The sequence below is a fragment of the Callorhinus ursinus genome, unplaced genomic scaffold, assembly GCF_003265705.2.
Source record: "Callorhinus ursinus isolate GAN/ISIS: 27379988/994484 unplaced genomic scaffold, GSC_fseal_2.0 scaffold83, whole genome shotgun sequence".
In the NCBI taxonomy this organism is placed as follows: Eukaryota; Metazoa; Chordata; class Mammalia; order Carnivora; family Otariidae; genus Callorhinus; species Callorhinus ursinus.
Window position 1 is genome coordinate 1,507,063 of NW_027397145.1, and position 27,400 is coordinate 1,534,462.

Consider the following 27,400-nt stretch of genomic DNA (forward strand, 5'->3'; position numbering starts at 1 on the left):
TCCTCCTTAGGGTGTATTGATGAATAAAATTATAATCACACGCATAAATGTAAAATTACAATTGTAATAAGTGTGTTGAAAGAAAGGGATGTGATACCATAAGAAATAGGACAGATTTGACTTGTTCCTGGGGTTGAGAGGGTATCAGGGAAGGCTTGCTAGAAAAAGTGATCTTTGGTTTAAATTGTTAAGAACAAACATGTGTTTTACTGAACGACATGAGGTTGAAGAGTGTTTCAGGCTGAGGGCCCAGCTTTTACAAAGCCTCTGGAGTGGGGTTGGGGGCAAAGAAGTGGCTTCTGTGAGGTGCTGAAAAAGTGTGGTTGGAGCACAGACAATGAGAGGAGACGGATGCAAGATAAGGCTGAAGGGATTGGCAAGGGCAGGCCTGGTCAGCTGTGGCAAGGTGTTTTGTGTTTACCTGGAGAGCATGGGAACCTTTGGAGGGTTGTTAGTCATGGTGGTGAGATGTTTGGATTTGCAGTGTGAACAGATCACTCTGTCAGATGGTACACTGGATGTATTTTGATGAGGGAGTGAGAATGAAGATCAGAAAAGGAGCATTACTGTGACAGGTGACTTGTTTTCCTTTAGTCACCTAAATGGTAATTTTGAGACTGACCCCGCCCCCGGAAGTGTTGCTGTCAGTGTGTTGTTGGGGTCACCTGGCCATGCAGCAGACATGGTGGCTCAGGGTGCTGGCATTTGGCATCTTTCCACCTTCCCGGAAAAAGGCCTGGAGGTTTCAGGCCTGTCACTTGTTAACATCTGACAGCTACAGAGCCCTTTGTTAACCTGTTCTCTTGCTGTCCCTCTGTTGGCTGTCACTGCTGGGCAAAGCTACCCCTTGTGCTTTGGACCACTTAAGCCACTGACATGGGCAACTACCTGAAATGTGATGTGCCAAGTTAGCAAAGCCAGCACCTGCGGTTTATGTAACATTCAGTTCTGGTTGATGTAGGCGTGCACATGTTCTCTCTTGGCAGCAACCAAATGTCTGGAAGGCTGGAAATGGGCTGTCCTTGCTCTTGCTACTGTGTAGCTAGGAAGACTGAGGTACAGGAGAGACCTGGGGTGGAAAGAAGCCTGGGCCAGAGTCACATGCTGTCAGACCAAGTGTTAAATGCATGGTGGGTGGTTTCAGACTGTAGACCAGAGCCCTTCCTCAGTGGTGCTGTAGCCTTGCCCACTGTTCCTTCACATACTCAACTGCAAGGCTGTGTGGTACAGTGGTTAGGAGCATGGCCCTTGAACTTGGGCAGACTTCAGGTAGAATCTTAGCCTCACCGCTTGCAAGCTGTGAGACTTTAGACAAGTTACTTCACTTCCCTGATTGATAGTTTTCTTAGCCCTAACTGGGGAATAATCGTACATCTACCTCACAGGGTTAATTGTGAAGTTTTGTGTTTTTTTTTTTTTTTAAGATTTTATTTTTATTTATTTGACAGAGACAGACACACAGTGAGAGAGGGAACACAAGCAGAGGGAGTGGGGGAGGGAGAAGCAGGCTCCTGCCGAGCAGGGAGCCCAATGCAGGGCTCAATCCCAGGACCCTGGGATCATGACCTGAGCCAAAGGCAGATGCTTAACGACTGAGCCACCCAGGCGCCCCACTTATGAAGTATTAATGAGAATATATGAAAGGTGCTTAGGTTCGTTCACAGGATAAATACTGAATTAAAAGTGGTAATAATTACAGTTAAGGTTTGTCTAACTTTTGTTTTAGTATCTGTCTTCTGTGTGCTGGGCCCCATGCCGGTGATGGAATGAAGATGTGATCTTGGCCTTGATGTGCTCAGTCTTGTCATTTTTGCTGCTTTTGGTCTTGTTCTGTGTGGTCGTGGTTCAGCAAAACAAGGAGGTCTCCTAGGAGGTTTCTTAAAGGGGATCCAGATCAGATGTCCACTTGGTGATACTATCTTCTTTGGGCTTTCTCTTCTGTGGCCCTGATTCCAGTTTGTTTGCTGCTTGGCTGTAGAGGGTGCTCAGCTTCTGGGCGGGGGAAGAGTACCCCTACTTCCTACTCAGCCTGCACCATCTGAAAAAGCGTTCTCTTTTTGCTGCCTCATGAGTGCCCATTTCTAGTAGTGAACATCCCTGGATTCTCTGGTTGGTTCCTTAAAACATTCAATTGCTGCTGTTTCTTTTCTTTTGTAAAATACTGTGTAAGATGGTTGACCTAAAAGAGACCATGAAAAATAAGCCGGGTTGTATTTTTGTAAAGGTTTGTTTAGTACTGAGTCACTGAAGTAGAATACTCCCCAGTGGTCTCAGGGGGGAAATGACCTTTGTAATGGGATTGTTTTTTTGTGGTGTGTGAAGGTGTTGGGGAAGGTTAATTTGATTCATTTGATTTCTTTAGTGGCAGTGGGTGAGGGTGGGTGAATGAATGGGAAAGGACAAAACCTTTAACAGTCTCCAAATTGGAGCCTATATTGGCTGAGAAGATGAGAGGATGTGTTTATCCAGCCTGTCTAGAGCTGGGTGTATAGGCCCTGACCTGTGCCCATGCTTTCTTACTCATTCATGGTGGTGGAGACTGCCATGATGAGTTTATTTGTCCCTTCATTCACTCACCATTTATGTGTAGTGCATACTGTAGAAGGGAATGGAATTCGACTTCTGTTAATTGATGGCTTTTGACCTTTCCTGGTACTTCTGTGACTCAGTTTTCTCATGTGAATAAGCGTGTACTGGCACCTCCTGGAGCAGTTAGGATGAAATGAGATAATGCACTGCAGGTTTCTGGCACATGGTAGATAACCCCTGAAAGTAAGGATATCATGCCTTCCAAGAATTCAAACCCCATCTGGGAGAAAAGCCACAGATGGGACCATAGGTGCTGGGAAAGGCCGTCCATGGCCTGGAACGGTGGTACTGGATTTGGCTTGTTAGGGAAGGTTGCCAGGCACGGTATTTAGAGTCAGGCCCCAGTCTGTGTCCCCACTGGGTTAAGGTGACTGACTGCTTCAAGTAGAGCAGAAAGCAATGGGCAGAAGGCTTGAGAGGGAAACCAGGAGAAGTGTTGTCTCTCTTCCTCCCGTCAGGGAGAGGGTAGAGTCATTAGAACAAAAGTGGCTGGGAACCCCGTCTCTTCTGAGTCAGACCAACCTGGGTTCCAGCTCTGCTCTTCCACATACATGCTTTGTGGCCTCGGGCAAATTGCTTCCCTTCCTTTTTGAGCTTTGGTGTCCTTATCTGTAAAATGGAAATGATAATATCTACTTCAAGTGTTGGGTGAGGTTTAAATAAAACAATGTGCAGTGTCTTTCACATAGTACACATTCATAGATAATATTCTATCATAGCACTGATAGATTACAAAGCAATTAAGCATTTTTCTTGGGAAATTAAACTCTTCTAAATTTCTGTGGCCAGATAAATTTTTTGAAAAGTCCATCTACACCTTGGGTTCAGTGATCAGCTCACTTCAATAAGTTCTTAGGGAGTATGTCACTCCCCCCTGCCTCACACTCTCTGCTGACTTAGGGTCTTGTCCTTAGAATTAAGTCCCAGGGGTGCCTGGGTGGCTCAGTCATTAAGCGTCTGCCTTCGGCACAGGCCATGATCCCAGGGTCTTGGGATTGAGCCCCGCGTCGGGCCCCCTGCTCGGCTGGAAGCCTGCTTCACCCTCTCCCACTCCCCCTGCTTGTGTTCCTGCTCTTGCTGTCTCTCTCTCTCTCTCTCTCTGTTAAATACATAAATAAAATCTTAAAAAAAAAAAAAGTCCCAACTCCTTACCCTGCTTACAGGCCATTCATGAATAGATCCCGGCCTGCCTTGGCAGCCACGTGTCCTAACTCGGCCCCTTGCCTTGTATGTTTTCACCACAATGACCTTGTACAGAGGGCCTTTGCTCCAACTGTACCCTCGCCTGGAATATTCTGCCTTTATGTTCACTTGACTGCCTCCTTGTCATTCATATCTCAGTTCTGCTGTTACTTAGAAGGGGCCTGCCTTTCCTCTGTTATAAAGTAACTACTTATGTCACTGTTAACATAGACATCTGATATTTTTCTTGTTTGTTTGCTTCTTGTTGATTCTCTGTTTTCCCTCCACCAGAATTAAGTTCCATGAGAATAGGGACCATGTCTGTCATGTTCACAGCTGTATTCACAGAGCTAGGAACAGTGCCTGGCTCATAGTAGATGATCAAACATTTGTTGAATGAATGAGCTTGTGAATGAACATGGATTCTGTTATTACTCAGACTGGTTACACAGGTGTTCATATTCATACTGCTGTGTTTCGTAAGTAAGAAACTGAGATGACTTTTCTTTCTTGTTCATGACTTATTGTCTCCTCCTCCCCCCATTAATTGGAACCTTCTGAGGAGAGGCAGTTTCCCCTGGCTTCAGTTTATGTGGCTTTCTTCTTGGCATTTTGTTATTGGAAAGGGGAGTTTGTGGTTGCTGGACTTCGGGCATTGATTTTTAGGTGTTCTCAGGAAGCAAGCTTTAGCGCATTTGCTTGGAATAAAACAAACATGAAAGCTCACCAGGACATGGCAAATTTATCTTACTCTGATTTTCTACCGACACTTTTTGCAATACTGCATAAGTTCTTAGACAAGGACATTAGAGAAGAAATGACAAATTGACACTGGCCAGATAGAAACAAATTCACAAAATGTGAGTGAGTAACAAGGTAGGACATGGAGAGGTCAGAGTGGAATAATGCTGCTTTCTGGCAGTGGCCTGGTTTTTCATGGGTAATAGTAACGGTATGAGTGAGACCCTAGACCAGTTAACTGTTCCCTTGGCAGAGGGCCTGTAACCGAGGGAACTGCGGGGGTGGGGGGGGGGGGGGGGGGGGGCGGGTGATTGCTCAGGAAGAGGTGGAACTCCAGCCACCTTTGTAAATGTTTGGGTCCTAAATGTGATTAGTCCTCAAAGACTTGGTCGTGAATTGAGACAATAAAGTCCCAGGCATGGATATGAGCAGAAGAGGGTGTCTGGAGCAAGGTGAGCCAGGAGGGATGGGCTTATATTGCTTAAAAGGTTTTGTGTGCATTGAGAACTGGAGCTCTGTAGGTACTAGTCTCACTCATTTCCAAGGTCCCTTTCTCCCACCTAAAGCTGACTCTAAGCACATGGTTATCTTAACCTGTCTTAGGTATTGTTGACTTTTCCCCAATGATAAAGCTCTCAAAGAAAAAACCCTGTGACAGCCTCCTTGTCAGCTGTGTCCTTGCTTATTTTCCTCCTTTGAAGGACTTAGCCTTGTGGTTAACTCAGGGTATTTGGTCACTCTGGCAACTACCTTAAAGTCAGAGTCTTTTTTTTAAGATTTTATTTTTGGGGCTCCTGGGTGGCTCAGTCGTTAAGAGTCTGCCTTCAGCTCAGGTCATGATCCCAGGGTCCTGGGATCGAGCCCCGCATCGGGCTCCTTACTCGGCAAGAAGCCTGCTTCTCCCTCTCCCCCCCCCCCCCCCCCCCCTGTGTTCCTGCTCTCACTATCTCTCTCTCTCAAATAAATAAATAAATAAAATCTTAAATAAAAAGATTTTATTTTTAAGTAATCTCTATACCCAACATGGGGCTGGAACTTATGACTCCGAGATCAAGAGTCACACTTTGTACCATAGAGTCAGTGTCTTAACGTGCTGTAGTTACCATCCTCTATCCATGAACATGTCTCTCTGATTGTAGAAATGTGGTTGGGGTGGGCAAAATGCTCTTTATACTCTCAGAGCCCGTTTTGGTTGTCCTCTGTAATTCGGTATCATTTAAAGGTGGATTAGCCAGCGAGTCCCCAAATCGAAGGTGCACTTGACTTTCATGGGTGTTGATGGCCTCAGTTTCTCTGATGCCTAGTCAGGCTGTTTAAATAATTAATTAACTTACTTTTGGTTAAAAAGTAAACAAACTTGCATCTCTTTATTTTGATTTGCATTGACTTTTCTCTTCCTAAATCCTGAGTGAGAACTTCTTCAAAACCAGTTGTTAATCTTTGTGTGTTCACATGGATTTGGAGGATCAGGCCTTGCAGCCCTGCCCCCATATTCTTCACCTGTGCATCCCAGAGAATAACAGACTGCTATAGTCCTACAAATACAGAAAACAAACTGATGGTTGCTGGAAGGAAGGGGAGTGGGGGGGGAGTGGGCAAAATGGGTGAAGGGGAATGGGAGATACAGGCTTCCTTTTATGGAATGATTAAGTCCTGGGTGTAAAAGGCACAGCATAGGGAATACAGTCAGTGATACTGTAATAGCATTGTGTGGTGACAGGTGGTAGCTACACTTGCTGAATCACTATATTATACACCTGGAAGTAATGTAATCTGGTGTGTGAGCTGTACTCAAATAACAAAAGAAATAATGGACTGCTATGGAAATAGCTCTCAAATGTTTCTGCTCTCTTAGACACACGTGCACACATGTGAACACATTCATTTTCTTAGGAATGGACTCTCCTCTAGGAGGAATTCATCCTGTTTCATGTAAACGCCTTCCATTACAGCGAAACTCTGAAGACTTTGTGAAAGGTAGAAATAGGGAGGTTTTCTTTCTTCTTCTTTTTTTTTTTTTTCTTCCCCAAAAGGCCTCAAAGCTCTTAAAATAAACCTGAAAGAACCTGCTACACCAAGCTTTAGCTCTGAACGCCGACACATTGCAAACCTGGTACAGTAAGACTCCTTCTCTTCTCTGATCTTTTTCCTTTTTCTCTCTCACTTTATTTTAACATCCCCTTTCATGGTCTTACCTTTCTAGAAAGTTGATTCAGCCTTTCCTTGCCAGCTCTTAGCAGGAGAAGCATCAGGACTTCCAGCCCTAATTTATGGTTTACATTCCTTCTCCATTCCCTCTCTTTGCTGTTCCCGAACCTAATCTCGAGGCATCCTGCTGAACTCTCACCTGTCAGAACAGTGTTGCCTCCAGTGACAGGTAGCTTTGGAATTTGATGGTCAGTACTAGCTTAGCGATTTGGGCAGAATTTGGGAGCCTGTTTTGTGCATGTGCTGCTACCTGAGAAAATGGGGCTTTTTTTCGTTTTTGGTACCATCTTTCTTTCCCACTGCCTGCCTGGCCCCAGTGAGTCCTGTTGCCAGGGGAAATGAAATGGAGAACTCTTGGGGCGCCTGGGTGGCCCAGATGGTTAAGCATCTGCCTTTGGCTCAGGTCATGATCCCAGGATACTGGGATCGAGCCCCACATCGGGCTCCTGGCTTAGCAGGGAGCCTGCTTCTCCCTCTCCCTCTCCCTCTGCCTCTCCCCCTCCTCATGCTCTCTCTCTCTCTGTGTGTCTCAAATGAATAAATAAAATCTTTAAAAAATATTTAAAAAAATAAAAAAGAAATGGAGAACTCTTTGCCATGATTAATTCTGGGGTTTTATCCTATGAAGTAACAAGATAGCATTTCAGAGCAGGATGTAAGGGAGTCTCCCTGTAGTTCCCATGGAACAAGTTGACCTTTCAGTTACATTTTTCAACATCTTTGGGGGCCCATTTGAAGGGAGCTAAAGCAGTAATTATGACTAGGCAAAGAAAACTAATTTGGAGCCAGAATATTTTAATAAGAAGCTTAAAAAACCAGAACCTGCTGATACGTGATAAATAGGAAATGAAGCTTTGTTCTCTTCTTACTTAATCCTTCCCTTTTTGCTTTATTATGCTTTTTGGTTTTCTTCCCAAAATGTGAGGACTTTCCATTATTCCCCCGGTGGTGGAATGAAGATGTTATTGGTGACTGCCTGCTGAGTCTCAAACAGGTAGAGAGAGCAGAGGTGAGCTGCCTTCAGGTACTACTAAACCTTGGGGTTTTGGTTCATCTGGGGAAGGGGTAAGCTTGCTTTCATTTCCAAGTTGATTCATATTCCCCCCAAGGATTCCTTGGGACTGACTGTTTTTTCTAGATGATTCTGAGAAATAAGCAATGAAGGAAATTTTGTGGATGATTTTAAGAGCATATTTCCTAGTCTTTCTGAGCACTCAGAAGCTTAGGCAAAAGATAGTAGATTTGTCTCTTTCCTAGGTGACGGTAGTAGGCCACCAATTCATCTGATGAATTGATGTTGTATGAGTCTGATGTTGTTAAGAGCTTGGCTTTGGAGTTAGATGTGTTTTGTAATTCTGGCTCTGCCACTGTTTAGCTCTCTGATCTTGAAAAATGGTTTAATTCCTCGGAGCCGCAGCGTCCTCATCTGTAATAGGGGGATAAAGATGGTACCTATGGCATAGGGTTGTTGTGTGCCCAGTATATAGTGAGTAAATACTCCCCTGAGTATTAGGTATGGTTGTTATTTTGAGATACTGATGGAAAATCAGATGGAACCTTCTTGGCAAGAGAAAAGAAGGTAGGACGTTGCTTAAAGAACCTTGAAGGAAGATAAGGCGTTGAGGGAGAGGGGAAAAAATCATCAAGCAAAAACAAGAGTGGGAGAACTCTGGGTCCTCAAATGAGTTACCTGTTGTTTCACTACCTTAGTAAGTCCCAAGTCTTCTCCTTTGCTAATCCACCAAGTTGATTGTTCTCCCAGAAAGCCTAACTGCGTAATGGCTCCTCAGCAAAGATTGAATAGCCTCATCAGCCACAAACATCCTCCATTACTGAGACATCATTATTTTTACAAAGCACACTGCTGTGTTTTACTGCCTGCACTTTGAAGTGTTATAAATAAATAAAGCTGAACCATACTTGTCAGGATAGGTTCAAAAAGTGCATTTTGGGATGCTGTACCTTTGCCCTGACAATGTGTTTATTAGCTTGCTTGTTAATTCCAGGATTGGTTAACTTGAGGCACCTTTGGGCCGGCGTGCTCATACCAGCATTTACCCCAAGGGCTTAGAGAGAGGAGTTCAGTATAATTCACTCCTTTTCTCTGTGTTCCTGGGAAGTCATCAGGTGGTGAACAGGGGTAGGGGGGAAACTGAACTACTTTGAGCTGATAACTCCTTCCCAAATATGTCTATGCGGGGAAAGAATAAATTGTGGGCTGGATGGAGCAGAGCAACAGGGATTAGGAGCTTCTCGGTGTTATGCAAAACAGTCAAGTGCAAACAGATTAGATGAAATCCTTTATTAGAAAGTTTGGTGTGCTTTCTCATCAGGATTTTGGGAATTGGGCTGTTTCGCTCCCTACCTGATAATTAAAACACTAAGATAATGGTTGGGCCTCTGATAAGCCTTTCCTTTGATATGGGGGTAGAGAGAGACTTGTCTGGGGGCCCTGTAGCCAAGAGCTGTCAGTGCTAATTACTTCAAGTCTTGACGGGGGTCACCCATCAGACAGAACATAGGTCTGGCTTGGTGAGGCTGTGTGCAGAAAAGGAGCAAAGCACAGGGCTTGAGAGTGCAGGCCTGGAGTCATCAGGTTCCAAGTTTGGACCCTGACTTTGCCTCTCCTAACTGGGTGTATTAGTTTCCTGTGGCTGCTATAACAAATTAACACAAACATGGTGGCTTAAAACAGCAGAGATATATTCTCTCTTAGTTCTGGAGGCCAGAAGTCTAAAGTCAATACCACTGGGCTGAAATTAAGGTGTTGGCAGGGCTGTATGCTCTCCAGAGACTTTAAGGCAGAATCTGTTCCTTGCTTTTTCCAGCTGCTGGTGGCTGCTGGCATTCCCGGGCTTGTGTTCATATGACTCTCAACTTCAAGTTCAGCTTCTTCAAATCTCTGTTGTGTCTTTACATCACCTTCTCTTCTGTGACTGTGTCAAATCTCCCTCTGCCTATGTCCTGTAAGGACGTTGTGATTGTATTTAGGGCCTGTCTGATAATCCAGGATAATCGGTTTAGGATCCTTAACTTAATCACATCTGCAAATACCTTTTTTCCTTAAAAGGTAAAATTTACAGGTTCCAGGCCTTAGAACCTGATCTCTTTGGAGGGCTCTTAGTCTGCCTGCAGCACTGGGTGACCTTGGCAAGTGACTTTGACCAATGTAAGTTTGTTTCTTTACCTGTAAAATAAAAATGCTAATCATATATTCTTTACCTCATTTCCATGAGGCTTAAATGAGACCTTGCTTGCCAAATACTTGGCACCTACTTGGTACCTACTATTATTATATCCATATATGTTCTTCATTACTGTTAAACATTACTATTATTGTTCTTTAGCTATCTTCTGTGAAAGAGAGAGGAATAGTTTCTTAAGAGTATATTTGACTTGCGACATCTCCCTCCCCTCCCGCCCCAACACCCACTGTGGCCCTCAGAGCCCTAGGATCTCTAGGATCTTTGGCCATCACCCCCGAGTCAGCAGGTATATCCCCAAGGCCAGTTTTTTACCCAGTCCTCTATTTTTCCTCAAGGCCACTCTCTTAGCTACTCCTCCATTTTCCTTTTTCAGTGAATGAGCTGGTGTGTGGGAACAGGCCTCACACTTCAGGGGGGTTAGTGTCCCCTCAAAATTCCTATGTTGAAATTGTAACTCCTACTGTGGCAGTATTGGAGTAAAAAAGTAACATTAAATCAGGTCACAAAAGGTGGGGCTCTGATAGAATTAATGTCCTTAGAAGAAGAAACACCAGAGAGCTCTTTCTCCTCAGTGCCCGGGTACAGAGAAGAAAAGAGGGCCATGTGAGGACCTAGGGAGAAGGTGGCTGTGTACAAGGCAGGAAGAGAACTCTAGGTAGAAACCAAATGGGCCAGAACTTGATCTTGGATTTCTAGCCTCTATACCTGTGAGAAAATAAATTTCTGTTGTTTAGGCTATCCAGTCTATGGTGTTTCGTTATGGTAGCCCTAGCAGATTAAGAGAGGGGAGTATATAACCTGGCTCTTAGACCCACTTATGCCAGACCTTTGGGTAGAAGATTGGACCCTGGAATTATTCCAGTTACCATTCAGTATCGTTTGCTGTATTGCTGCTTTCCCATGGATGATTGTAACTCCATAATGAAGCATGGAAAAATATTATTTTTACAGTGGTATTTAGTATCTGATAGCAATTAGCCAAAAGGTACATGTCCCCAGTGAGGTACTGTAAATACATTTTATCTGTTCTATTACCTGCTGTTTCACGAACACATCCCTGAAGCACTTTAATCTTGTTTTTCATACTTGTCTTCAAGTGAGGAATTGTTCTGATTTGCAACTTCAGGGGATAATTACTATGTTCGTTAATTTCTGTTCTTTTCTTCCCCTCCATTTATTACTGGTTTCTTGAGAAAATTTTTCCCTAAATCTACACTAACTAGAGACAAGTCACTTGATTAAAAGGGTGTTTTACAACCCGGGTTTCTCTGGCTCCCTTGGCACACTGATAGGAGGGCTGTGTCAGCATCTTCTTAGCTGGGGTGAAGGTCTCCCTGGTCTGGGCTTATATGAGAAAGAGGCTTTTTTGCTGGAGGGGTGGGGCGGGAAGGGCAGAGGTCTCTGACCTCAGGCTGCAGGGCAGAATACTTTTTGCACGGGGGTATTCCTGGGCAAGGGGCCTGAGAGGCTCACATGCTTTTTTTCTTTTCAGAGATTCAATGATAGACATTAACTGAGTATGTGCTATGTATGTCTCATACGACATTGTGCACAGCACTATGAGGAATGTGGTTTTTGGCTCACAGGGACGCTCAGTACATGTTGATTTAAATGAATGTGTGGCTAAATAGAGTGACCCTAGCATGCAGAGAGACTGAAAGGGCAGGCCCTGGGGGGCTCGTGGATTAAGGGTGCTGTAACCTCCCTGGAAATGTAACACAATTGGGCGCATCCTCGTGAAGGCCATGATGCCCTAGCACTTGGATCTGCAAGAGGAAGCAGTAGAAGAAGAAGGCTGTGTTGAGGATGGTTTAATTTTTTCTGGTATTTTGTGGGGCCTTGTGAGTCCCCTTTTCTTTTCATTGTAGACAGGGACTGCTAAGTATGTTCGTGTAAGTGCAGATGTTTCATAAATGTCAAGCGATCACCCGAGACACTCGAGGGAGGAGATGGAAAAATAGTGGTTTCGACAAGTTGGTTCAGCTTAGGGCAGAGGCAGGGATGTATGTGAGTGACATGCTGGGGGAAAAGAACTGAAGAAGGTGAGAAAGCAGAAGCCAAAAAGGATTTGAATTAATCTGGAGCTAAATGAGAGCCTAGCTTAGAGAATATTGATCTGGGCTAGGTATCCAGGGAAAGAGTGCTGGAGATTTCTGTGAGAATGAGGAGAGAGAGAGAGTAGTTAGTCTGGAACACGGGTTGGGGAGGGGAGGGAACAGTGGGTAGAATGGCTGAAATCTTCCCTACCCTCCCCCAACCCCATGTTTCTCTGCATTATGATACTTGTCATACCATGTGGCAATTATCTGTTTATATGCCTTTTCTTCTCCTAGAAGGTAGGAGAGGTGGCTCGGTCATCTCTATCTTGGTTACTTGACACTGTGTCCAGCACATAGCATGTGCTGCCCAGATGATTGATGAACATGTGTGAGGTTAAGGCCTGGATGAACCATCCATTAAGGACTGAAATGTGAGAGCTTGAGGTTGGGGCATAGGGGAGATGAGCACATAACTGGCTGGGGTGTAGGGGGGTGAATTAGGATAGAACTGAGAAGTGAGCCTGACATGGAATCTAAATCATCCTGTAAGAATTTACTAAACATTTGTCCTGTGTCAAGTGCCAAGTGAGCTGTGCAGAGTGGACATGGTCCCTGTTGTTAAGATGCTTAGGACAACCATATTGTAAGTGTAGTAAGTGCTGTGATCCAGGGGAGTATGGGTGCTGTCGCAGCATGCATTCTGTCCAGTGGAGAGGGTCAGTGACAGCCTCCTGGAGGAACTGTCTTTCAGAGTGAGGAGGAAACTTTTTAGGATGGTAGGAATGTGCCACATAAAGACGAGGGGAAACAGAATTCCGAGCAGGGGGAACGACGTGTGCAAAGGCCTGGAGGTGGGAAACAAGATGTCTTAGAGCACTGGAAAAAAAGTTCCATAGAGCCAACCGTAGACAGGGAGAGGAAGGAGAGAAAGCTGGAGATGTTGATCCTGGCTTAATGGTGGACAGCCTGCGTGTGGAATTTGGCCTTGATCCTGAGGGCCCTAGAAAACTATTGAATGGTTTCAAGCAGATGGGGGTATAAGTTCATGTTCATGCTCTGGCTGTAGAATAATCCATCTAACATTTAATCAAGGTGTGTACTTGTAATTTGCTGATGTTTTACCCCACGATTCTTTGACACTGCAGCAAAATCTGCCCATTTCCTTTAAATCCCTGAGTTCTGGAGCCTGAAGTGTGCTGGAGAGGTAGTTCGCCTGCCACAGGCCTGAGTCCCTAGTGTTTGATCTCAGGCTCGGAGCTCACGGCTCCAGCTCCATTGCAGAGCAAACCGTGTTAAGGACCGCAGCTCCTACGGCTTTCTGCAGCTGTTCCTGCTCTCACCTCAGCCCCTTCACAGTGGCTTGCAGTTCCTCAGCCACTGCACAGTCCTCTGCTCTGTGTGCTCAACAAATTGAAAATTTTTATGACAATGTCAAATAATGGGATAAGTTTTGAGAAGGAGGAGTGAAAAATAAAGACCTCTTTGCCTTTTCTCCCTGCAGGGGTTTTGAAAAATGTAGAAATTCTAAGTTGTATGTTAAATATCCTTGGGGTTTCCTTTCCTTTCCTTTTGAAAATTTTTATATTAACCAAAAATCTGGTAGAGACGCTTGTGGGGAGATAATTCCTTTTGGCTGGAGCTTAAGCTCCACGTTGTGAGCTTTTTAATTGTCTTTCATCGGAGGTGGGTTGGGACCCAACTGTGCAGTCGCCAGAGCTCATCACAGTCCTGTTGCTGGGCAAATTATCTCTGTGAATCTGTATGTTTTCCCCTTGTACCTACCTAATGAAAGCCAAATTAAATCAATTTTTAATCAAGGAGATGAATGACGGGTTTTTCCTCAGAAAAGAAAACACCAGGCCCCAAAGTACTGGATACAATAAAAAGTGAAGTTTTTATTTGCGTACGTGCCGTTAGGCATGGCTTTAATGTCAGGAAAACAGGTGGTGCCGTTAAAATCGTACTCGGAAATATGCCATCCCAGGGAGATAAAGGAGAGTGCTTTTCTCCCTGCCCCGTTTCTCTTTCATAGGTTGTGCATGCCTGTGTGTTCATAGCACTGCACAGATACAGAGTACATAGTAAGTGCTTGGAGACAGAATGGATGAACAGTTGGTTTTGAGCAGGTCCTTCGTTCGTGCTGCCCCCTCCCTCCAGCTCCTCAGCTTGCTATTCCTTCCATCATCCATTTGTTCATTCATTCAACATACATTTTTCCTTTTTTTCTTTAAATTTTTTATTGTTATGTTAATCACCATACATTACATCATTAGTTTTTGATGTAGTGTTCCATGATTCATTGTTTGTGCATAACACCCAGTGCTCCACGCAGAACGTGCCCTCTTCAATACCCATCACCAGGTTAACCCATCCCCTCACCCCCTTCCCCTCTAGAACCCTCAGTTTGTTTTTCAGAGTCCATCGTCTCTCATGGTTCGTCTCTCCCTCCGATTTACTCCCCTTCATTCTTCCCCTCCTTCTATCTTTTTTTTTTCTTAATATATATTGCATTATTTGTTTCAGAGGACATTTTTCCTTCTTGACAGATATGAAGGCCATTGGTAGTGAAGGGAAGTTTCCACTGAGTTGAGGCTGAGAGGCATGGCCAGATCTCTTCTTCTTTAATACCTGTTTTGTCCTTTATTTTGGGAAATTGATTTCTGGGCTACCGTGGACACCCACATCATCCTCCTGAAAATTGCCTTCTTCCATCTGCTTGCTTTGGTGGAAGAAAATGGCTTCCCTTGTGGTGAGGGAGGATGGTAGAGGTGGTAGGGGTAAAGACTCTTGAATTCAGTGGCTGTCCCCATAAGGATGTCTCCATGTACTGTGGGGGGTGGGGTTGCGGGGAGCCAAGCTTGCCTCCCCTGTGATTTGATTCCCATAATCATGGGTCTGGCTTTGGGCTCTGGGCTCCCAATGCATTGGCATCTCCAGAGGATTCGGGCAAGGCACCAAATCCTCCCTGCAGCCCACGTTCCAGCTTGTTACTGTGATTGAATGGGCTCCCTGAGTGTGATTCCAATAAAAGAAAGTGGCTTTTATTGAGAGCCTTTCAGAGGAACTTGGAGACTGGATTTTGGGTACTCCAGAAACCTTGGGCTGAGCAAATAAGAGATGAAGCTGTGTGTCTTTGCTTCCTCATTGTGCTACCTGGTTTCATTCTGGTTTCATTGAAAGCCTGCTTGGGTGACCCTCACCTGAGAGGTGGGGGGTGGCTATAGCAATTTGGGCAGGTGTGCAGGAAGGGAAAGAGTAGATGAAATTGACTGTGGCTGGTGATGGATGGGCAGGGCAGTGGGGGTGGGGGGAAGGAGAGGGAGGTATTGAGGATAGCCTCTTGGGTTTCTGGCTTCTGCAGTAGAGCTAGGCAACCCGAGAGGATCAGGAGCATTGGGGCAAGAGCATGAGCTTAGCTATGAACTTGCTGAATATGAAACATACAAGAGGAGAGGAAAGTAGGCGTATCCTTCAGGGAGAGGTGGCACAAACACTGCCTAGATTCTCAAGCTGCTTTCCTGTTCCAGTTATCTACTGGGGTTTTAGGCCACTGTGGGGAGTAATACAGCCCAAATCCAGATTCTGTTGACTGGCTCTTTCTATTAATAGATGCTGAGAATTTGCAAGAGCTAACAAACCACTGAACTGCAAGGCAAAGGAATGAGTTCATAAGCAGAGTTCACAAACAATGGTGACCCTCTTATCTTATCTTAGCAGGCATATAGCAGGTCTCCTTTTTGCCTTTCTAATCTCCCTTTCATTGTGGGCAGTTCTTCAGATGCCAGAGGTTTGCCAAGACAGTGCAATGAGCTATGTGTTTGAAACTCACCTGACCTGTCTGGCAAAGAGAATTCTTGTATGTCTTGATGCCACCTGCCATAAGCCCTTTGCTCCTGCTGTTGTTGAAATAAATGCATGCTCCTAGTTTCATGCCTCCAAGTCTTCAAAAAAACCCTCTTGCCTCTGCTTGGGATGCCTTTCTCATTGTTTGGCTGATTCCTTTTACTCTTTTCATCTTTAAAGCTTACCTATTCCAGGAAGTCCTTTCTGACCCTCTGTGTCTCGATGAAGGTATCTGTTCTCTCCTTCCTCCGAGCCATCCAGCCACCTCTGTGTGGGCTCTTTCAACCCAGTACTTGCTATAGTGACTGACGGACTCCTGCATCTGCATTGCCCATCTCGAGGGCTCCCAGAGGGCAGGACCTCGATTTACTTAGCCTTTGTATCTCTAGCACTTGGCCCATGGCTGGGTTGCAGCGGGTCTCAATCCATAGGTGTTGAAGGATGAATAATCTGCTTGTTGGATGTGTTGGAAGTGGTTGCAACTGGATATATGTTTCTTAGTAGGCGGTAAGGATTCCTTCAGCTTTTCATGGTGCAGAAAATCTTGCTCTTTTGGTAGCTCTCCTATATGGGAGAGTGAACAAGGTCTTGTAAAAATATTTTTCTGGGTTGGTGGGGCTGTTAACTGATCATCTGAGGTTGAAATGGATTTGGCGTGGGTGAGAAACTGCAGGTAGTAAGTGAACAGCATGTCTGGGCTGCGTGGGCTTAGTGCTTTTCTGTTTTTCTGGATGCTCTCCACATTTTTGTGAGTGGCAACCCAAACATCTGGCTTCTCTGAACCCAGGGCTGTGCCTAGTTGTTTATGGGAGTGGTTGCGTTTCAGGGTAAGAGTCTGTAATATCAACCAAGCTTTTTCTGTTGGCATTACCGGGGGCTGCAGTGGCTGTTTTAAGAAGAGCTGCCACAAGAGGAATCCCTGAGCAGTGAGAGATAGGAAGGAATAATTGGAAAGAATTGCCTCCTACTCTGTGGCAAGGCGGACTCTTCAGGCAAAATTGAAGAAGGTGTAGGGAGGGTCCTGAGTAACAGAGACAAAAAAAGTAAGGCCAACCTGGAGGTGAGGTGGTAGTTTTGTAAGGAAATTAGGAAGAACTAGGGCTTCTGCTGTAAGGGTGGGGCAAGGGAGGGCTACTTGGCATCGCTCACACCTTTGATGCTCTTAAGTGAGCATCCAGTGGAATTGGGTTCAGAGCACCTGCTGCCCCAAAGGTGGTCTCCAAATGAGTACTGATCCTTGACCAAATGTGCTCTGCCTTGAGGCCTCTTGTGAGACCAACTGTTTCTAAGATATGTTCACCTGGGTAGGTGGCTGGCATGTCACCCCCTTTTAACAAACCTGGTGCTATATGATAAGGCTAGCTGGCAAGTTGTCCCCATGGAGCTTACTGTGGCAGGAGAGACTTCCTGTGGTCCCATTGGCATCCCCATCACAAGCTCATTCACTGGAACCTAGAGTCCCCTTGCACGCTCCAGTCTAGGATGCCGCTCTTGGCCAAGTATACCCCTGTCAGTTGCAGGCTGATGACTCCTGGCAGGCTGGGATTTGGTTGGTGGCATCTTGCAGAGCCCCCTGACCCTACCTGCTGTCACAAATCCTGTTGTATCCCCTTTGTACACATGCTTGAATATTTTGTGATGCACCACTCTTAAGAAGAGCAGATACCAGATGGGAGAAGTGCCTCTCTTGGGTTTATGTGTGTGTATGTGTGTATTTTTAAATACACTAAAAAATAAACTGTGGCCTGGTTTGGCTATTTTCCATGCTCAGAATGTGTTTGTCATGTTCTTGATCCCCTATGGAGACCAGTGGAGCTATGAAAAAAAGCCACCTCATTAGGAGACCCTAGAAGGAAACTGGGTCTCCTGGCACTTCTTCCCCAGGGTATGGGCCCCTCCTCTTCTACAGCCTGCCAAGGCCAGGGCCTCGGAATAGCTCCCTCCAGGCAGTGTGCTCTGTGCCAGTGTCCAAGGATTTTAAGGAATTTAATTAAGTAACTAATAGACTAGGAGATGTTTAAGGTGTGATTTTGTTGACATTAAACACAGTTATTTAAATATCAGTTAATTAGTGCTTTTTAATACTGCTTCTTGAACTCAAGTTTGGTTACTGTAGTTGACGTAGATACTTGACAAACCCAAGTTCAGTGTGGAGGCGTGGGGCACAGTTGAGCACGGACTTGGAGGAGGAGAGGAAGAGAGAACACATAATTTACAGCTGCTGAAATAATTCAGCTGTTTCCCTTGCTGATTGCTCTCCTCTGTGCTGCTGATGCAGTGAATTGTTAATGGGATGGGCTTTTGCTTTTCCAGTCAGGGTTGGGATGAGGCCATTTTGATTGTTGGGAATAAACTTTGAGATTGGGAGGAACACTTTTAAGCTTGAATCTAATACCACATTCCCCCTTAATCTCAGCCCAGGATCTAACCTTTGGGGTGTGCTTTGATATAATGAGGACTGCATCCTGTTGGGTGAAAGCAGGCACTGAACTTTGGAATGTTCTTCACTGGGTAATGAGGGAAAATGGGGAGATGAGAATCTAGGACTGGGGTTCACCTTACAGGGCTGCAGACAAACTGAGCTGCCCATAGAGAAGACAGCTCTATGGAGTGGTTGGTGAATGCCTGCAAGGGCTCCCTGCCTGAAAAATCTGCTCTGCACACCTGCCTGGGTGGATGTCAGTATTCTGGATTAAGGTGTTCATCCGCTCACCTGTTCATCTCTCCACCTAGTCTTTTCATTTATTTAGTTATTTATCAGCCATACTTTTATCAAGTGCTTGCTGTGGCCTTAGACCTTGGACTAGCTAAGGATGGAACAGTGGATGAGGAAGGAGTCTTTGCCCTCAGGGAGTTCATATTTACAGTACAGTTTGGTGGGTCTTAGGATGGCTGCACAGAGAATTATGGGAGTACATGGAGGACCAGCAAACTATGGCAAATCAAACCCAGCAGGGTATAAAAATGATCATCTGACTAAGTTGGGTTTATCCCAGGTATGCAAGGGTGATTTCACATTAGGAGATCTTCACACAAAATTTGCTATAATAATAGGCTAAAGGGAAAAAACTGTGTGCTCATCTTAGTAGATGTAAAAAACACACATGGTAAAATATAACACCCATTCATGATAAAAATAGCTGTTTAGAACTAGAAGGGGGCTTCTTTACCTTGACCAAAAATAGTTACCAGAAAAAGTACAGAAAACACCATTTTTGCTTTTTAAATTTTAGAAGAGAGAATAGTGTAATGAATGTACCCGTATACCCATTGTCCAGTTTCGGCAGTTACCAACTTGTGAGCAGTCTTAAATTATTTTTCAGTGTGGTAAAATATATATAGCATGAAATTTGCCGTTTTAACCTTTTTTTTTTTTTAAAGATTTTGTTTATTTATTTGACACAGAGAGAGACACAGCGAGAGGGAGAACACAAGCAGGGGGAGTGGGAGAGGGAGAAGCAGGCTTCCCGCAGAGCAGGGAGCCCGATGTGGGGCTTGATCCCAGGACCCTGGGACCATGACCTGAGCCGAAGGCAGACGCTTAACGACTGAGCCACCCAGGTGCCACCAAATTCTGGACTCAGAATGAGTTCAGAAGTGTTCCCTTTTCTTGTTGTTGTTGTTGTTGTTTTTTTTTTTTTAATATTTGGAAGGATTGGTATACTGCTACCTTTCTTAACAGTCACTTTGCTGGCTAGTAGGCCCTGGGCTCTGTGGCATGATGGTACTTATTTGAAACTCTGGCCTTGACGCTGGGCCAGGTCATCTTTTACATACTCTATTTGTCTTTAACACCTCCATCTTGGCCACCTGTCTAGTGAGCCATTCATACTGATTGATGCACACTGGCAGGTACACTGGCAAACAGGGTCAAGTTGATAAGTTGGACTTTAAGATTGCAGGTTTGCCCTTGTACTCTTTCTTTGGGCTGATGAATGGATGGTCTGTACTTGGGCTTGCCAAACAAGAGCAAGGCCTCTGAGCAATCCCAAGGACCAGATCAAGTCAACAGACAAGGGAGTGGGTTCTATGTTGAAAATAATATTTATTTATTTATTTATTTTTTAAAGATTTATTGATTTGAGAGAGTGTGTACACGCATGCGTGCATGCACACACACAAGTGGGGGAGGGGCAGAAGGCGAGAATCTTCAAGCAGACTGCCCGCTGAGCGTGGAGCTAGATACCAGGCTCAGTCTCGTGACCCATGAGATCATGACCTGAGCTGAAACTGAGAGTCAGACGCTTAACCAACTGAGCCACCCAGGCACCCCGAAAATAATACTTATTTTAAATGTTTTCTCACATAGCTAATGTTTCAGGAAGAAACACTCCATTGAGCATAGCTTCCCATATTCTAATTTTGTATCTGATCATAGAGGTGGTCACACATACTCTTTTTTCAAAGTAGTAATTCATATATGTGTGCTATTATGTTCTGATTCTGCTCAAAAATATGTACCTGTTTTTGTGTATCATCACTGTCCATATGTTCACCTATTTAAAAATTTTTTTCACCTGTTTTAACGACAACACTGTTTTCCATTGTGCTGTTCCAGATGACCCCCCCCTTTAAAGATTTTATTTATTTGAGAGAGAGTGAGAGCATGCACTAGCATAGGAAGGGGCAGAGGGAGAGGGACAAGTGACTCCTTGCTGAGCAGGGAGCTGGATGCGGGGCTGTATCCCAGGACCCTGAGATAATGACTTGAGTCAAAGTCCGACACCTAACCAGTGGAGCCACCGAGGCACCCCAGATGACCCCTTTTAAATTAAAAAAAAAAAGATTTTATTTATTTGAAAGGGAGAGAGAGAGAGAGAGAGAGAGAGAGATAGCGAGCAAGCGAGAGCACAAGAGCAGGGGGAGGGAGAAGCAGACTCCTCGCTGAGCAGGGTGTCCAATGTGGGGCTGGATCTCAGGATGCTGGGATCATGACCTGAGCCAAAGGCAGCCTAACCAACTGAGCCACCTGGGCAACCCCCAGATGACCCCTTTTTAGATTTTTTTTTCTAAAGATTTTATTTATTTGAGAGAGAGAAAGCATGAGAGGGGGGAGGGTCAGAGGGAGAAGCAGACTCCCCGCTGAGCAGGGAGCCCGATGTGGGACTCGATCCTGGGACTCCAGGATCATGACCTAAGCTGAAGGCAGTCGCTTAACCAACTGAGCCACCCAGGCGCCCCCCTTTGTAGATTGTTGATTTTATTCAATCAACAGATATTTTTGAGTGCCAGGTACAGTGATGAGTAGTGAGGATACAGCAGTGGACAATTGTCCCTACCCTTAACAGAGCTCCCAGTCTGGTGGGTTTTAGTTGTTACAGGCCTATGAAATGGGATTTCACTGGCCTTGTAACAGCCTTAGGATGACGAGGTTGTGTTGTCCCTAGCCCCAGCTCCTATCATTGCCTTCTAAAAAGCAAACAAGGGAGGCCTTGGCAAGACAGTGGCATTTCTGCTCGTGAAGCCCAGGATGGGGAGCCCTGGGACCATGGCAGAGTCGGCTCTGAAATGGGGCTGTCGCGGCAGGGAAGACTGCTGTTTCCTAGGCAATACTCTGCTTAATATTTTTAGTGCGTGGTCACGGTAGAACTAAATGTAGTTTCTGATCCCAAATTGGTAATAAATGTAGACATATTTAGAGTCAGAAACAATGCATTTAAAATCCTCTGCTCCTTAATGGTCCTGCCAAGTGCTGAGTTTAGGTTTCTTTGTTTCTTGGCTACCTACCCAGACTCCCACCATCTCTTGGAGAAAGCGCCTGGATTTTCTTTGGGTGTTAGGTGGGATTGTGAAAGCCGTGAGTTATGGGTCCCTGAGCTGTGTTGAGAGGCATCTGATTTTTGTGTTTCTGCCCACATATGTAAATGTGTACATTTTAAAATTCATCCCTCTTTCAAGTTTTTAAGGATCTGGGATTATAAATAGTCTTGGACTCTAAGGCCTGTTAAAAATAAAATATGATGCTTCAGTTGCTGATTTACCTGGAAGACATAGTCAATGCCAACATGATAGTAGCGAGTTCCATGCTTGGTGACCTGTCCTCATGCTGCACTAATTGTTTCTGTAAGTTAATGCTATTTTCTTGGGGCTCCTGAATTAGTTTAAGGAAGAACCTAATTGTTACTCCTCTCATCATTTCAGAGTTGTAGTTTGTGTCTCAAGTTGCCTAGAACAGTATCCATTTTCTTGGGCTGTATTTCTTAAGAGGGCTTTCTTTTTGATGACTGTACCATCTGAAACTCGTTTGTGGAAGGCCACGTTACCTACTAATTGTGGATGGGACATCAACCACCTGAGGACAGTGATGGTATCTTTTGTATGTTCTGTTCTATAGTATGGTGCTCTGTGTACTCTGGAGACTGAGGCTAATGGTAAAATATCTTTGTGAGGTACCTGTTTCTTAAAGTGTGAATGCTGAATGCTTATACTCCAAAGTGCCAGAGTGGCTAGCACAGAATAAGGGTTGGTGTACTTGTTGATTTGTGATGGTCCATTTGGAGCTATGGACTGGAAGTTCTACCTTCCTTCCTATCATCATTTCACTATGAGGACCTGACCTTCTCTGGAAGCTTGGAGGCAGCAGGGGAAAGGAAAGATGAACTCAGATTCTGCCCCGGGTTTTATGTGGATGAGTGCGTCAAAGTCCCTGGTATTCTTTGGGAGCGGGCTATAGAGAAAACCCATTGTGCCTACTGTCAGGAGATCCATTTATTGTTTTAGAGGGGAGGGAAGACGGAGGATGTGGCGCCTTACTTTCTGGACGCCAGCTGACCCTATCTAGGGTGGTCCAAGCAGTCTAGGTCTGCTGAATTTGCCCCGGCTATTCCTGCCCTCCCTATTGCCCCCTTGGAGTTTGGAGACAGGTCTGAGTCACCAGGAAGTGACCATTCTTTTTTTTTTTTTTTAAGATTTTATTTATTTATTTGACAGAAAGCGGCAGGCAGAGGGAGAGGGAGAAGCAGGCTCCCTGCTCGATGTGGGGCTCCATCCCAGGACCCTGGGATCATGACCTGAGCCGAAGGCAGATGCTTAACCGACTGAGCCCCCCAGGTGCCCCCTGAAGTGGCCATTCTCAGTCATTTCTTTAGGGGGCATTGATGCAGAGCCAGCCAGCAATGCTGAGGTTTCTGTGGAAATGGCTGTGTAGCCACCTAGAGTGTAGTCCAGATGTGTAGGCAGGCCTGTGGCTCAGGGAAGCTGAGTTCCAAGGAGAGACTTGGCTGTCAGAACACAAGATAATTCTGAAAGAGAATGAAGCTCTCACTGCTTTTGTTTATCCTGTCCTTGGCTCAGAATTTTCTCTCAGAATGGTTGTTAATGAGCATTACAAGCTTCCTGAGCCCTCATTTTGTGTCAGGCACTGTGCTGTATGCTTCCTAACATCTCACTTAATACTGACAACCATTCTGCGAAGTAAAGTGGTTACTCTCAAGTCCTTTGGTAGATGACGGGGTTGAAACCTGGAGAGGTTAAACAGCTAGCCCAGAGTCCTACAGCTTGTCTAGGAGACTTGGGTCGAAATCCAGAGCCCACATTCTTTTCATCACACCGGAGTGGAGATGAAGTAGAGTAGAGCTTCTAGTACCCCTTGCTTTTATCAGACACAGGCCCATCACTCTTAGGACCTCAGGCAGGGTCAGGGAGCAAGTATAAGGTGTAGGCCTCCTTGCCTGTGCTCTGCTGAGAGCTTGTAATCTGGGGCCTACGGGAAAGTACACTGAGCTGGCCGGGGATGTTTCCCTAACTCACCTGGTCACTTACTGGTGTGCTTAGGCAAATGAGCCTCACGTTTTGGGGCTCCATTGTCTTCTGCTGTGAAGAGGTAACCCTGTCCTCAGGGTTCTCCAGGTGATCACATGGTCATAAACTAGTTGGAAATGAACTTGGATATCATCTGGGCCAAGATAGTTGCCCCTGCCCTCTGCTGAGTTCTTGCCAGACAGTTGGGTATATATGAGGGGAGTGCTTGGGCTTGGAGAGCAATGATATTTGTCCTTCGGGTTCAGTTGGGAACCCTATATAATGGGAGGTCAAGGAGTCAAGCCACACAGGGTGCCAGTGATCTGGCTGCAATTTGAGTCCAGGGTGTTCTTCCTCTTGAATGTCTGTGCCTCATTTGTGGGCTGGGCTGTGCTAAGGGCATTCACCAATCAAAATGTACGTGTGTGTGTGTGTGTGTGTGTGTGTGTGTGTGTGTGAGAGAGAGAGAGAGAGAGAGAGAGAGAGAGAGAGAGAAGCTTGGACATGGTAGCAGTGGGTCTTCCCACAAGAGGGCCCCAGTAGGCTCATTTCAAAATTTCTCTCCTGACATAAAAATGTGTGCCTTTGTATTCACACTTGTAGAATAAGTAAAATGAGTCCAGTTTCTGTGGCTGATTCATAGACCACTGGAAAGACAGCATGGCCTGTGGAAAGAGGATGGGTTCTGGGCCAACTGGCTTTGATTCTTGACTACCACTCTCTGGCTGCATGAACTCGGGCAAGTTATTTAACCTTTCTGAATTTCAGTCCCTTCATGGGCTGAATGAGAAGCATATTAGAACGCTGTCAGAGAGTTGTTGAGAAGAGTGAATGAGCTTAGAACTTTGCTTGGAACATAGCAAGCGCTTTATAAATGTTGACTATAACTACTGTGAGACAGAATTTATTTTCCTGTGGGTGGCCCAGATAGTGCACTTGATTCCTAGGGGATTTGGTGTCATTGGGGTATTTCTCGCCATCTCATATTACAAAGTGCAAGGACTAAAGCTTCTGAGCAGTCTGAGGCATGGCTGAGAGCTCAGAGAAGGTAGAGTTGTGTCTAATGGGAGTTTGTTCTTGAAGCTTTGCTTCCCTGCCCCCCCCCCTTTTGTAGGTGTGACTGAGTCTGTCACTATCCCGAGGACAGGTGTGTTGGAGGGGTAGTTCTACACCACCGTAGAAGCCTTTGTATGGCATTGGAGGATCCGTCTGTAGGACCTGACCATTGGAGTCAGTTTTTTCTCTGTTATCATTAAGACTTGAGTGATAATATTGAAAAAATTGGATTTAGAGAAGTGGCCCCAAATCTCCAAACTTCAGTGGACCCACTCAGGCTTTCAGAGGATTCTACTTATGTGCCTCTATTTCTTCTCACGTGTGCCCTCTCTTGCAGGGCCCATCTGGCTGCCTCATCACCAAATCCAGTGGCTTTTTTCATCCTCATTCTGATTGATCTCTTGACGTTGTTGCCTATAACTTGATTTTCTCAGGGTTCTCTCCTCTGTTGGCCTATTTGATTCTGCACTATTGTTGCCGTTCCTTGTTTGATAGCCTTGCTTGCTTTGCTTTCTTTTCCTAAACTCCAGCCATGACTTGAAGATTATTCTTGCTCATTGTTCCTTTCTCTCTGGGTTTCTCGGTAAGACAGGAGCTCTATTCTTGTTGCTTTGCTTATTATTCTCTGTGGTAATGGCATCAAAGTTCTGACCCTGCTCTAGCCTTTCTCTACCTCTTTGTCTTTGATAGGTGTGAAGTTGCCAGAGCCTTCCTGGATCTACTGACAAGCTTCAGACCTAAAGGCATTGAACCCTGGTTATTTTTTTTTTAAGATTTTATTTATTTATTTGTCAGAGAGAGCACAAGCAGGGGGAGTGGCAGGCAGAGGGAGAAGCAGGCTCCCCGCAGAGCAAGGAGCCCGATGTGGTACTGGATCACAGCACCCTGGGATGATGACCTGAGCCTAACTGACTGAGCCACCCGGGCGTCCCCTGGTTATTCTTTATGTAGTGAATGAGTGCCTGCTATGTCTTTTAGATCTTTAGCAGTGCAAATGAAGATTGAATCTTAAATTCCCTTCTAGCATTCAGATTTATTGAAGGCTGTGGTTGAATAGCATAGGTCTGAAGAGGGCCAGGCTGGGCTCCTATTTGCTTTGTCCCTTTTGCTTTTGCTCTCTTTTTTGCTTGTCACTTGATTTCTTTTAGCTGGAGCCATTGTCTTTTGTCTGTGAGATTGTAGTTTTTTGCTAATATGCTTAGCTACCTTCTTGAAGATCTGTTTTCTTCCCTACTAAAATAGGGATGGAATTGGTCATGTCCCTCACCTTTTGGAGTACAGAGTATTGAGAAGGGGTCAGGAATGCTTCCTTCCCCTTTCATCCCACCCCATGTTGCTCCAGTCCCTGCTGGGTTTCTGGAGTCCTTCTTGGCTCCATGTGCTCTTTGGCGGGACCAGCACCTGTCCTTACATTGCTGCTGGAATGGGCTCTCTTTTGAAGGCTGTACAAATGGATTTTGGCTTTGCAGCTTTTTGTTGAGGCAGAAGCTTAGGTCTCCTGTGAACCTTCTTCCTTCAACAGCCTCCTCTAATCACTTTCTTTCTTGGGTACCTTGGGTCTGTTGAAAGCAGTCTCCATTTACTTGGCCCTAGGCATGGCTTCAATACTGGGGACTGCTCTTGTCCCCATTACACAAATGGTCAGTGGTTAAGGATGTTCCCTGTCCAGCCTCCCAGCCAGTTACCCAGGCTGGGCTGGGATTGGAAGCCACTTTTCTTTTGCTGTCCAAAGGCTCTTTGGATTTAATTGCTGTTTACCTCCTGACTTTCTGTTTAGTTTATGTCTTAGGGGGAAAGAGCCTGTTTGCCTGACTGTTCCAAACTTATTTCTCTTGTCCTTTAAATTTTTCTTTAAAAATCCATTTCTTTTCCTACGCCTTTACACATTGTTTTCTCTTGTCAAGGCTGTCCTTTTAGTGTCCTTTTTGCATTGTTTCTTCAGCTTCATATTTGCTCAAATTAGGCAGCGAGTTTCTGTTTGTGTAGAGGTGAGTGACTGTGTGTGTGTGTGTGTGTGTGTGTGTGTGTGTGTGTATGAGTTTGTGCAGCCCATAAATAGTAATGAATGTGTGTCTGTAGGAAGAGCTCATCCTCTAACCTTCAGTCTGGAAAGCAGAAGTTTGTTTCACAGCTGTTCCTGCAGCCGGCAGTTCTACACGATGGTGGCCTGGCTCTCTGGACCCTCGTATGCTGGGAAGCGCACTGAGTGTGCTGGGTCTGCCTAGGTGCTCAACAGAAAACTGGCTTTTGTTTCTCCATTTTCAGCTGGTGGGGGAGTTGTCCCATAACATCTGTTTCCTTCACCTCCTGGGAGTAGATAACCCAGCAAAAAGCTTTTGTTCTGAAGTTTGAGGTATAGGGTCAGCTAAAGAATGTGTTGATCCTGCAGAAGGCAGAGCTCTGGAGAGTGGTTCCAGGGTGCCTGGCCTGGCCCTGATGGCCTGTGGGTCGAAGAGCTAGTCATCATCCCTACTCTAATGATAAGTAGGTGCCAGATGCTTTATTATGCACTTTCCATATATTTATTTAATCCTCCCTAACACTCTTTGAAGTGGGAGCTCTTATTATGCCCATTTTACAGATGGAGAAACTGAGGCCTAGTACAGTTGTGTTCAAGATCACATAGCTAGGAATTGACAGAGCTAAGAACTGGCCTTAGGTCATTCTGATGCTAACTTCATGTACTATACTTTCTATCCAATGTTTTTATCTCTTTGCTCAAGTTCCCTTCTTTTAAGATGGAAGTGGGAATTCTTGTCCTTTCACTTCTAGATTTGGGGAAACAAATACATGGAT

General features: G+C 45.2%; 1 protein-coding gene across 4 annotated transcripts in view; it reads left to right on the forward strand.

Annotated features, from left to right (window-relative positions):
- SIL1 (SIL1 nucleotide exchange factor) overlaps nt 1-27,400 on the forward strand; it is a 214,269-nt gene that overhangs the window by 16,273 nt on the left and 170,596 nt on the right. Inside the window, exon 2 of one of the 4 annotated variants that reach the window (XM_073887798.1) lies at nt 9,791-9,889. The exons of 2 other annotated variants lie outside the window; for them this stretch is intronic. In XM_073887798.1, the coding sequence (XP_073743899.1) occupies nt 9,888-9,889 (2 nt within the window). In that variant the 5' untranslated portion in view covers nt 9,791-9,887. Of the gene's footprint in view, nt 1-7,457; nt 7,730-9,790; nt 9,890-27,400 lie in introns of those variants that run through there. One more of the 4 variants, XM_073887801.1, reaches the window with a different exon arrangement.